The 12,323-nt window shown below is 38.4% G+C and overlaps 1 protein-coding gene across 3 annotated transcripts; it reads left to right on the top strand.

Moving 5' to 3' along the window:
- The first annotated feature begins 5,073 nt into the window (after window positions 1-5,073).
- LOC104229894 (uncharacterized) lies at window positions 5,074-10,954 on the top strand. Of its 3 annotated transcripts, none has more exons than XR_711753.2 (3): window positions 5,074-5,197; window positions 6,629-8,769; window positions 10,513-10,954. XR_711753.2 is itself a non-coding variant. In XM_009782616.2 (2 exons), the coding sequence occupies exon 2, from the start codon at window positions 6,665-6,667 to the stop codon at window positions 8,609-8,611; it is 1,947 nt and encodes a 648-aa protein (XP_009780918.1). In that variant the 5' UTR covers window positions 5,074-5,197; window positions 6,629-6,664; the 3' UTR covers window positions 8,612-9,026. The 3 variants fall into 3 exon arrangements, 1 of the variants encoding a protein (XP_009780918.1); XR_711754.2 differs by having other exon boundaries at window positions 5,115-5,251; XM_009782616.2 differs by lacking the exon at window positions 10,513-10,954 and having other exon boundaries at window positions 6,629-9,026.
- The last annotated feature ends 1,369 nt before the right edge of the window (window positions 10,955-12,323 follow it).

The following is a 12,323-nucleotide window of genomic DNA, read 5'->3' as shown; positions in this document are numbered from 1 at the left end:
TTAAGTTGGAACGTAGCGAAAGCAACCCCACTCGTCTCCACAATACCTATAGTATAGAGGATATGGTGGCACTCCTCAAGAAAACCATGTGCATCCTTTGAAGGTAAGCCGCTGAAGGTAGGGGGTGGTACTTGTCGTACCTCCCGAGCCTGAGCTGCTCCCCTTCAGATGTTGCTTTCCTAACCTTGGGCTGAACTAGGACAGCCGGATGCACTGGTATGACCTCTGGGACCTGGTCAACCTGGACCCGCTGCTCTAGGGTACGGGCAGCGAGAGTCTATGCTCCTCCCCCGGCCTAAGAGGCAAGAGCAAGTGAAATCAACCCCGCCTGAGCTAGAGTGCCAAACATGCTCAAAAACTAGACGAAGGTCTCCTGAAGTGTAGGGGAAGTAACAGGCGTCTCAGGTGTTTGCCCCCAACTGGAGCTACTAGCGGCTCCTTTGTCGCAGGTCGGGCAGGTGTTATGGCTGCACCACGTGCCCGTCCTCGTCCTCTGCCCCGGTCCCGGGTGTCTGATCATCAGATCCAATTGTATGTGTCCTCACCATCTATGAGAGAATAGAAATACAGAGATTTAGAATTTCGAAGTCAACAAATTCGCACGATAAGGAAATCAAAGAAGTGAAGCTCTTCCTAACAGTTCCATATCCTCCCGATGATAAGTACAAACGTCTTCGTGCCGATCCGCGAGACTCTACTAAACCTGCTTGTGACTTATAGCACCTATGAACCTAGAGCTTTGATACCAACTTGTCATGACCCCAATTTTCCTCCGTAGGATATTGTGATGGCACATAGTCTCTAAGACTAGGTAAGCCTAACATACGTGCAAAATTTAATTGATACTTTATAAAAAACTTCAAATATCTCGACAACTATCATATAAAGAAACTTCGTAGCTCAAAAGAAAACACTTCCCAAAATCCGGCGAATATAAGTCACAAGCTCTATAAGATGTTACTGAACATCCCTATACATGAGTGTCTATAAAAGGATAAGAAAATGAAATATACTAGATAGAGGGTGACTCTGAGGCCTGCAGACGCCGGCAGGTATACCTTGAAGTCTCTGAATCTGAACTCATCTCACTAGTGCCTGGACTGAAAGGAGGTACCTGTATTTGCACAACAAAATTGTATAGAATCATAGCATGAGTACACCATAATGGTACCCAGTAAGTGCCAAGCCTAATCTCGGTAGAGTAGTGACGAGGTCAGGTCAAGGCCCTACTAGAATAATAAAAAAAACCAAATAGGTATATGACAATATAATAATGAAGGTCAGGTCAAGGCCCTACTGGAATAATAATAAAAATGAACAGGTATATGACAGTATAATAATGATAAACAAAGGAAATGAAACAATAAAGAAATATACCGAGAATTGCTGCATTGAACTAAGGCAAATAATACATCACGGAAGAAAACAAGGAATGATATGACACGGAAACAAAGCAACAAAACACAAGTGAGGTAATAGAAAATTATCAACAAGAATCACTATCGGGGTACCGCCTAGTAGTCTCAAATCACAAAATAATTCACAATCTTTCCTTATATCATTGCGTGAGCCTTGTATTTAGTTTAAAAATCATTTTTTCCAAAATAACTTCCCGCGTTTTAACCCACCTTATCACACTGTGTGGCTTCAAGTTGTTCCCCTACTAGCAGCATGCGTATCAAGCCCACCTTATCTTACCGCATGCGTTTCAACCCCAAAACCTTATACCACCGCATGTGTATCAATAGCACAACGTATCACAAATCGTACCTCAACTGCCCAATATCACAACTTGTCAAAGAAGTCAACAACAATAGTGTTTCCACAATAAATAGCCCATAGTTCAACCACAAATGCACAAGAGTCTCAACAATAACAATCGAAAATGAATAACTCAACACGAATAGTATTTCACAACTTAACAACTTTGCCTCAACGTGAATCGCGACAATTATAACTCAATACAAATTTCAACAACAAGATATTTCAAGAATTAACAACTTCAAGTAACTCAACGGTTAAATAACGAATAAGAAATAGAAGAAATAATAATTTCAACTAGGCATGTAAAGGCAATTAACAAGTAAGAGGTAAGACAAGCAAAGTATGTGAAGATAGATTAATGATGATGAATATAACATATTATGGTAACTCAATTAAAGGCAAGAGGAGAATCTACATAGCTAGAACCGATAAATTATCACATTTAGCCCGTATACACACTCGTCACCTCGCGTACACGGCTTTCACATATCATAATTAATACAAAACAATACCAATCTTAAGAGGTAATTTTCCCACATAAGGTTATTCAAGACACTTACCTCAAAACATGCTACTCAATCCACTAGTAAGCCCTTTTCTCGATTATCTAACTCCAAATGGCTCGAATCTATCCAAAACAATATATTATAAATATAAACAATAGGAAACTATTATAAACAATAAAGTTACGATCTTTAAAGAGAAATAAAAAGTCAACTCAAAAGGTCAACCTTAGGCCTGCATCTCGAACCCGACCAAAATTACAAAATCCGAACACACATTTGATAACGAGTCCACCCATACAAGAATTACCCAAATCTGACTTCAAACTGCCTTTCAAATCCCCAAAATTTAGCCTAAGAAGTTTTCACAATTTTCCCCAAATTTCCAACTCAAATCACTAATTAAATGATGAAAATAATAATGGATTCATGAAATATAGCCAAAACCGAGTTAGAATCTTGATTTCCTTGAAAAACTCTCGAAAAATCGCCACAAACTGAGATCTCTAGGTCCAAAAATAAAAATGAGATCAAACCCTCGAACTTAGCCTTTTTTGCCTAGTGAATTCAGATCTGCGAACCCACAGTCGCATCTGCGGAATTTCCATTGCAGGTGCGGTTCTCACTAAAGTCCTGAGATTTCGCTTCTGCGGAGCACTTGCTCGCACCTGTGAGCCCGCTTCAACGGAGAAATCGATTGCACATGCGGTCCTGCCCAAGGCCATTTCCAAAATTTCGCTTCTGCAGAAGAAAAGTTCGCGCTTGCGGAGGCGCACCTGCGAGCCCAGACCTGGGCTGCCCCTTTCTGCTTCTGCTCTTCACCACCCATACCAGTGAGTCCGCACCAGCGGCTATTCCCACCGCAGGTGCGATGACACCAGAATGGCTGATGCTTCAGCAAAATGATCAAGTCCAAAATTATTTCGGATGCAATTCGAAACATACCCGAGGCCCCCTTGACCCCTTCCGAATACACCAACAAGTTTTAAAGCACATAACGGACCTACTTGAGGCCAAAAATCACATAAAACAACATCGATTCAATGAATTGCAACCAAATTCAAGCCTATTGAAATTATAAACTTTCGACTTCCATAACTAACGTTGAATCATACCAAATCAACTCCGATTGACCTCAAATTTTTGCATAAAAGTCATAAATGACATGACGGATCTATTCCACCTTTTGGAATCAGAATCCGACCCCGATATCAATAAAGTCAACTCTCGGTCAAACTTTTCAACCTTCTAAACCTTCAACTTCCTAACTTATGCCAATTCAAGTCATGACCCACGAGCATCCAAATCAACATTCAGACATGCTTCTAAGACAAAAATCACCATACAGTGCTATTGGAACAATCAAAACTCTATTCCGGAATCATCTACACAAAAGTCAAACTACGGTCAACTATTTTAACTTAAGCCTCCGGCTTAGGGACTATGTGTCTCATTTCACTCCGAAACTCACCCGAACCAAAACCAAACACTCCCGGCAAGTCACATAACCATAATACAACATAGTGGAGGCAATAAATAAGGGATCAGAGCTAAAATACTCAAAACGACTGGTTATATCGTTACATTACCCCTACCCTGGGGGTAGAGACGCTATTTCCGATAGACCCTCAACACAAGAAAAAAAAGATAAAAATAAAGAGATCTCAATAAGTTATGTCTCCACGAAAAAAGGTGAATCGAAATAATGTTATTATCGACAATAGTTTTACATATAATGTTGCTGTTAAAGTAATGCAACACGATGATATTCTTGAGCCAAAATCTGTCGATGAATATAGACAGACAAATAATTGGCCACAATGGAAAGACACAATTCAAACGGGATTAGCTTCAGTTAGAAAAATACTTGATAAAATAAGAAAGTTCTATCTTCCTCTCTACATCTCTTGTCTATTTTCTTATTTCATATTATTACTTTGAGTTTAATTTATATATATATATATAAATAAAAGATTATACCTCATTATTTCATATTCAGTCTAATAAACAAAATATTTATCATTAAAAATATATTCGCCAAAAAATTCTATTGTCGTTTAATCTCAATATAATTCACACATTATAATCTTTGTATAACTTATTCACAGACCAAATCAGCCATAACCATTCACAATTTAAGACTCCACAGATAACAGGAGCAAAGGTCTAGATTTGACAAGACAAATAAAGTGATTAAATTTTGGTTAGAAGAAAAATCATAATGAATTTACGTCAAATCACCTGAAATTCTTCTAATAGCGTGTTTGGTCAAATTTTAAAAATTAGCTTATTTTAAAAAATATTTTTTTCAAAAGTACTTTTGATGAGAAACAGTTTGTGTTTGACTAATTAATTTGAAAAATACTTCTGAGCAGTAATTATCATTTGGCCAACCTTTTAATAAGTACTTCTAAATGTATTTTTATTTAAAAAAACACTTTTCAAAAGTGCTTTTGGGGAGAAAATATTTTTTTCTGGTTCAGCTTCGATTCAAAAATATTTCTTTTCTTTCAAAAACTTGGCCAAACACTTCCACTTTGGAGAAGCTTGGCGACACAAGCTATAAATAAAATAATAAAAAATCTGATCAAAATTTTATTTATTTTATTTTGAATTTTAACTAACTTAAAAAGGATAAAAGAAACACTCACAAAAAGCTGTAATTAATTGTTTCAGTTGATAATTGTTTCAGTTGAAACAGCTCATGAAAATAATTTTATTTTTCATCTACAAAGCAGATGTAATTTTTTTACAAAAAGTTCTTATATTCGAATTATTACCAGTTACCACTCTAAAGATTGGGCCAGTCATTGGGCGAAGACTACAAAATTAACCAAACGAGAAGCTGTTTGAGAGAGAGAGAGAGAGAGAGAGAGAGAGGCAAAGTTGAAGATTAACCTCTACAGCTGAGCCTGAGAGGAGAAGCTCAAGTAAGAAAAAAGACTTTCTCAATTCTATTTTCGATTTTCCCCAACTTTCTTTGGGTAATTATCTTTTCGTCCCTTTTGGATTCCCAATTTTTCTTTCGATTAGGAAACTATTATTCGTCAATGATAAATTGTAATCGTTTTTTGTATGCTGTTATCCGTTGACTGTTACATACAATTGGGTAACATTGGCTAATGTAAATGTTCAAAATTTCTGATATCTTACGAGATTTTTTGCATATATATCTGAAATTGTGATATGGGTATTGAGCAAGATTACTTTTTGTGATCTGGGTTTTCAACAATTTTTTTTTAATGTTTTAATTAACATGATGTAGAAAAATATCACGTTTTTTTTTCTTGTGACTTCTGATGTGGGTAGGTGCGTCTCCATTTTTACTACTGAGTTACACATTTAATTTTTGCCTGTCGGTTTTATAAAGATCTACGTGCTGTTGTTACTTTTCTAGCTGTCAGATCTCTTGATGTCTTGCTTTGAAAGATGCTTCAAGTTTCTGCAGTTCTATTCTCAAACTGTAAATTAAAGTTTTAAGATTATGCTATTATGCTCTCAGATATTTGTTCAGTACATTAAGATCTTTTTCTTTTCTCTGCTAAAACATCATCTTTTGACAAGAGGGGGTTGCTCGAGTGGCTGAGCCCTCCACCTTCAACGAAGAGGTTGTGGGTTTGAGTGACCAAGGTGGAAGTTGTAAAAAGGATTTTTGGCACATGGGAGTAGGGATAATGGGGGTCAACAAGGACAATAACTATGCCTCAGTTGCAAACTAGTTGGGGTCAGCTACCAAATAAAAATAAAAGTGAAAATAAGTTAAATATATATAAATATTAGCAATAAATAATAATATTAGAAGTTCTATAACACGACTAAATCCCATTTCCCACTAGTAGATATCACATATATTGATCATTTTCTTCTATTATGCCCTATCTTTGGCGAAGTCTGCATTTATCCCAAGAAATTGTAGGTTTTTTGAAATAACATGTAACTTTAGGTCTACCTTATCCTCTTTTATATGAATCGGTGCATTTGTAGGTCAAGACTTGGTCAAACCATCTTAAGCGATCTTCTTTCATTTTATGCTCAGTGTGTGCTACTTGCAGCTCTTGTCAATGTGGTCAATTTTACTTTTATCTAATCTTGTATGACCGTACATCCATCTTATTATTTGTATCTCCACAACACCTATCTTGTGGATATGTTGGACTTAGCTGCCCAACATTCACTGGCAAAAACATAGCCAGTCTTATAAAAAGAATAACAGAATTGTCTGCATTTCATCCTTTTTCCATTAATGTCCATATGCATTAAGACTTGTGAATATTTGCTGCAGATGGAAATTCAAGTTACTTTGTTTGTTAATGTTTAAAGTAATGAACTTAACTATCATCTATTATGCCTTTAAAAATCAGGTGGTGTTTCCTAATTTATAGTCTCAGTTACCGTTGATGGATCCAACAGCAGATGAGCAGTTGGATTATGGTGATGAGGAATATGGAGGAAGCCACAAGATGCAGTACCATGGAGGTGGGACAATTCCCGCACTAGCAGAGGATGAAATGATGGGTGAAGATGATGAATATGATGATCTTTACAATGATGTTAATGTTGGGGAAGGTTTCCTACAGCTCCAGCGGTCAGAGGCCCCAGTTCCGCCTGTTGATGCGGGAAATGTGAGTTTTCAAGATCAGAAAGCTAGTTTTCCTGATGCAAAGGCTGACGGTATAGGATCAGATGAGGCAAAAATCCCTGGTGTTGCAACAGAAGGGAAATATGCTGGCACTGAAGTCCGATTCCCCGAGCAAAAGAGTGGACCTGTAGTTGAAAGGGGAACTGAACGACCGGCTGATGCTGCACAAAAAGGAAGGCCTTTAGCAATGATGTTGACTCGCGATTCTCAAGTGGGAAACTCTGGGTACCAAGGATCCATACAAACGACGCAGAAAATTGGAGCTGATCCTATCAATATGCCAGAGAAAAATGCCAATGAAGCTACACCATTGGTGAATTCTGGTGTGGGTGGATCAAGAGTTGTTACGCAAATGCCAACTAATCAACTGAGTTCAAGCGGGAATGTTAACATCAATAGCCCAATTATTAGCGAGACTCCTATAAGGCCATCTCTGGAGAATGGCAACACCATGCTTTTTGTGGGAGAGCTGCACTGGTGGACTACTGATGCTGAGATTGAGAGTGTGTTGACACAATATGGAAATGTAAAGGAGATCAAATTCTTTGATGAGAGAGCTAGTGGCAAGTCTAAAGGCTATTGTCAAGTTGAGTTCTTTGACCCAGCTGCTGCAGCTTCTTGCAAAGAAGGAATGAATGGTCATATTTTCAATGGGCGAGCTTGTGTTGTCGCGTTTGCTACTCCACAAACTATAAAACAGATGGGTTCTTCATATATGAACAAAACTCAAAACCAGGTGCAGACTCAACCACAGGGGCGAAGACCCATGAATGAGGGAGTTGGTAGAGGTGGGGCAAATTACGCCCCTGGAGATGCAGGGAGGAATTTTGGAAGAGGTAGCTGGGGGCGTGGAGGGCCGGGAATGCCTAACAGAGGACCTGGGGGTGGACCAGTGAGGGGAAGAGGAGGCATGGGAGCAAAGAATATGATGGGGAATCCTGGAGCTGGCACTGGTCCTGGTGGAGCTTTTGGGCAAGGACTTGCAGGTCCAGCATTTGGTGGTCCTCCTGCAGGTCTAATGCATCCTCAGGGCATGATGGGTCCTGGTTTTGATCCTGGTTTTATGGGTCGAGGAGCTGGTTATGGAGGGTTTTCTGGTCCTGCGTTTCCAGGGATGATTCCTCAATTTCCAGCTGTTAATCCTATGGGCCTTCCTGGGGTGGCTCCTCATGTCAACCCTGCTTTCTTTGGTCGAGGAATGTCTGCAAACGGAATGGGAATGATGGGTAATGCTGGGATGGATGGGCCTCATCCAGGAATGTGGACTGACACAAGTGGAGGTGGATGGGGAGGAGAAGAACATGGCAGGAGAACTAGAGAGTCCAGTTATGGTGGTGAAGATAATGCATCAGAATATGGCTATGGAGAGGTTAGCCATGATAAAGGAGCCAGGTCAAGTGCTGTGTCCAGGGAAAAGGAACGTGGATCTGAGCGTGACTGGTCAGGCAACTCTGAGAGGAGACATCGTGATGAAAGAGAGCATGACAGAGAGAGGTATGATAGGGAGCACAGATACAAGGAAGAAAGGGACGGTTACCGGGACTATCGTCAAAAGGAACGTGAATCAGAATATGAGGATGACTATGACCGTGGACAGTCTTCTTCGAGATCCCGTAGCAGATCCCGAGCAGCACAGGAAGAGGATCATAGGTCTAGATCAAGAGACACAAATTATGGGAAACGTAGACGTGCGCCTTCTGAATGATCTGATCTATCCTGTCATGCATCTGTTCCAAGTATTTTATAGGACTATGAGCACAATCAATAACCTTTCGAGATGTCCTTCCTCCAGGTGCTTGTATGCAGTGGCGTTCTTCCTGTTTGTGTTGGTGCTGATACTCTGTGGTTTCTGGATTTAAAGAAGTAAGTCAAGTATTACTAAGGTTGCAGGAAGTAGATAAAGGTCCTTTTATTCTACTCCCCATAAACATGATTTGATACAGAACTATTTGTGCTAAGATTATGAGTACCTTTACTAAAATACTCTTATGAGTTTGCTGGTTTGAGCTTTCTAATTCCCAGTTACTGATTATCTTCTAGGTTTTATAATCTCATAAATTAGCTCTTTGGAGCTGATTAGATCTTCTTGTTTATTATCTTAGAGTTTGCCCTTTTGTGTATGGTGGTATGCTGGTTAAGTTCTTTCAGTCACTTAGTTATATTTACTTAAGCCAAAAGCTGAGAAATTGCCTTTGATTCATGATGCTTGGCTTTTCAATCTGCTGCTCATGTGATTTTTAAAATGTGCTCTTTTTATTCTTTTGTTTGGATGCACTTAAGTGTTGGCTAGGGGAAGGAGGTTGTCTTATCTTGGTTATTCATTTCTAAGCTGCTAGACCTTGTTTTCTAGGTATGCTTGTAGGTATTATTTCTTTTGTATTCAAACTTAGTCCTTATTTGTTTATCCGTTCGGCGAAGAAACTGAGTTTTCATGATAGTATTTTTCGACTTTTTTGTGAAATTAATGATTCCAAGTGTGGTGGTCCTATAAATTGGTTGTGCCATGGCTGTTAAGTGGTATAGTGGTGCTTATATGTGTGGATCTTCCAGTATTATTGATGTCTGCTAGCGTAGATGATTTGTGAAGTTGAAGTGTTTTTAGTTGTGAACTAGTTAGGGAGTCAGATATGTTGTGCTGGTAATTTGTACAAATCCTGTCTCGAGTAATTATTTTAGCAACTTTAAATCTATGCGATACTAGTTCATACATGTTGTGAGCTTCACTCACTCCAATTTCTGCTGCACTCCTAGGTGATTTTTATGAGCATTTTCAGCTAAAATAAAATCTCATTGGTCAGAGTACTGATTTTATATGGCGGAGTCATCGGTTAGCAGACAATTTATTACATGTTAGTCTTTTGTGTGTAATAACCGGGAGATCTCCTGTTAGTTAGGTCTTTTGTGGTTTCTTTCTCTGTGTTAAATCAGCATTGTTGCTGCAAAGATTTATTTCTTTATTAGTAGTACCATTTGGAGGGCTTTAAGCAAATTTCTTCGTACCTTGTCTTAACACTACCTTCAGCTCCTCCTCCTGACCCTAGAAGAGGATAGGGGCGCCAACTTATAGATCCTTCACGTTTTCAAGCTGGCCTTCATATGAGTCTATGTAAAGGATTTAGAGCTGAATTTCTCTGTCCTTGGTATAGCTAGAAGAGTCTATAAATCTGCATGGTGTATAACTAAAAAACTGAGTAAATCTGCTTGGTCATGTTTGTTATATTGGTATGGTCTCGTCTATTCTTGAATGACATTGATTCGGCAAGAAATGCATATACAGGCATTTCATGCTACTTCTAAGTTCTAATTTTGAACAGTGTTGAACCTAGTAGATTATTTGCTTGAGGTTATAGTATTTGTTTGTACAATTCTTATCTGTAATGTGCTAGTTCGAGAGGGCAAGATTATTTAAGTTGCCCGCTTCCTGAGGCAGTTAAAGATCATTTGCATGGAGCTGATTTTTTCCTTCTTTCTTTTTGGTTCAATGTCCATATTAATTCATCTGTTTACTGTTATGGGCATCTGTAACTAACACAGTCATATGAGTATTTGGGTTGTATCATTTCTCATGAGTATTAACTTGGAGATTTCTCTAATTATCGTATTCAGGGAGCCGCGAGGCAACTGTCTGTTTTTCGTGACTAAGTCAGCATATTTTGGTTATCTGGAGGAAGATGAGTTAAATTGGACAAATGTTTGAAAATGCTAGTCTCTGCCTAGTGCCTAGTGTGCCCGGGAAACATTATTCATATTGGCTGTAATTTTTGTTTTTTTAGCATAAAGCATTGCGAGCATCCAATTTAGAAAGGGATGTATCAGCAGGCCCAGCAGTCTGTAAAAGCTCTTTTTTTGGAGCTCTGTATTGTAAATCTTGTAGCAGGTTCCATAATGTGTAATGTTTCATGCACGTATCACTTTGAGCTTTGTAAAGATGTTATACCAAGTCCGCTGAGCACTTGTTAAGTATTTTGGGTTTGTACAAGTAATGCCAGCCTAGGTTAGGTGTTGTCAGCTAGCAATTTTTGTATAGAGTAATTTTTTGTTGTAACCGAAATTTAGGTGATTGCTGCAACATTTGGAGGAGTTGTATAGACCGCAATTTTTGTTCATCGCAATTATTCTGAGATGAGTTTAAAATACTAGAAGATGCATTCAACATGGACTACGTACTTTCCAGGACACAGATAATGACCGCTGATTGCATCTGTAACTGCCTGTAGGCCTGTAAAAAGTTTATTGTAGTTAGATCATGTGCCAAGTGTAAATTTTTGTTGTAATATCTGAAAATGTTTGATTTTCCTTGCTTGTAACTTAGTCCGAGGACTTGTATAGGCTGTATATAATTGTAACATAGTCTGAGTTAGGAGTTAGAAGCTGTGAGTTCAAATGTATCAAAGGGGCCGGAAACAGGTACCAGGTTCCCATTGCCTTTAACCCGTTATATTTTAATACTAGCTTACCAAAAATCAATTTCTCGTCTATTTTTGCTTTTAGTTTCAGTTAAGTGCATGTTACTTAAAATAGATTGTAACTCTGATGTTGAAAGTCAGAGCAGCCGAGACATCCTTTAATCGGCCTGGAGTTTGATGTTTCACCAGAAGGTGTAAGTACTTAGATTTGATCAAAGAAGCATTAAGAGATCTGTCTTGCATTCATTTTCTCTAGTATCCTCATTCTATACTATATCTGCTGCTTTTTAACTGCTCTGAGTTTTTTCCAGTTTAGTTAACCATGTCCTTCCTCTTGGCAGCTTTTCTTGGGGTATTTAGTGTTTATGCTCCTCACCATTTGAACAGGGTATTTTGGTTCATATTTGACTGACATGAGCAAAACTGAAATGACATAGACAATGTGATTGAGGCGTAGTAGTAGTTGTGTTTGTTGGTGGGGGTTCCCTATTTTGGTTCAATGAATTCTGTTACCTTATTTTTATTTAAGTTTGGCATGTTCTTTTCTTTCACTTTGCCTGTTTGGTTGTGTTATTTTGATTTTATAAACTTCGTTGCTGAAAAGGTTGATTTGCTTCCCACTGAAACCTAAAGCTGTTTGATAAATGGATTGGTTGTTTTATTTTGGCGTTGGACTTTCATTATTTTTCATTCTCTAAACCGTTTTCCCAGGTGAAAATAGCACAGACTAGCCAGTTTTCGGACTGGTAATTGAAAAATAGCCAGCGTTTGTATGGTCATTATAGCCACTATTTTGCTGCAACATGGAAAGTTCTAGCATAATATACTGGAGATTGGTGCATTTGTGTATGAAAACTTTCAGTATATTATGCTCACAGAAAGTTCTAGCATAATATATACTGAAGATTGGAGCATCTGTGTATGAACTTCCAGCATATTATGGAACTCAGTATATTATGCTGGAATATTTTTCTGATTTTGAACAGTGTTTACGTTCAGATTTATCTTTAC

Source organism: Nicotiana sylvestris, chromosome 12, assembly GCF_000393655.2.
Source record: "Nicotiana sylvestris chromosome 12, ASM39365v2, whole genome shotgun sequence".
In the NCBI taxonomy this organism is placed as follows: Eukaryota; Viridiplantae; Streptophyta; class Magnoliopsida; order Solanales; family Solanaceae; genus Nicotiana; species Nicotiana sylvestris.
Note: the sequence above shows the minus strand (reverse complement) of the source record. Positions and strands in the feature narration are given on the sequence as shown.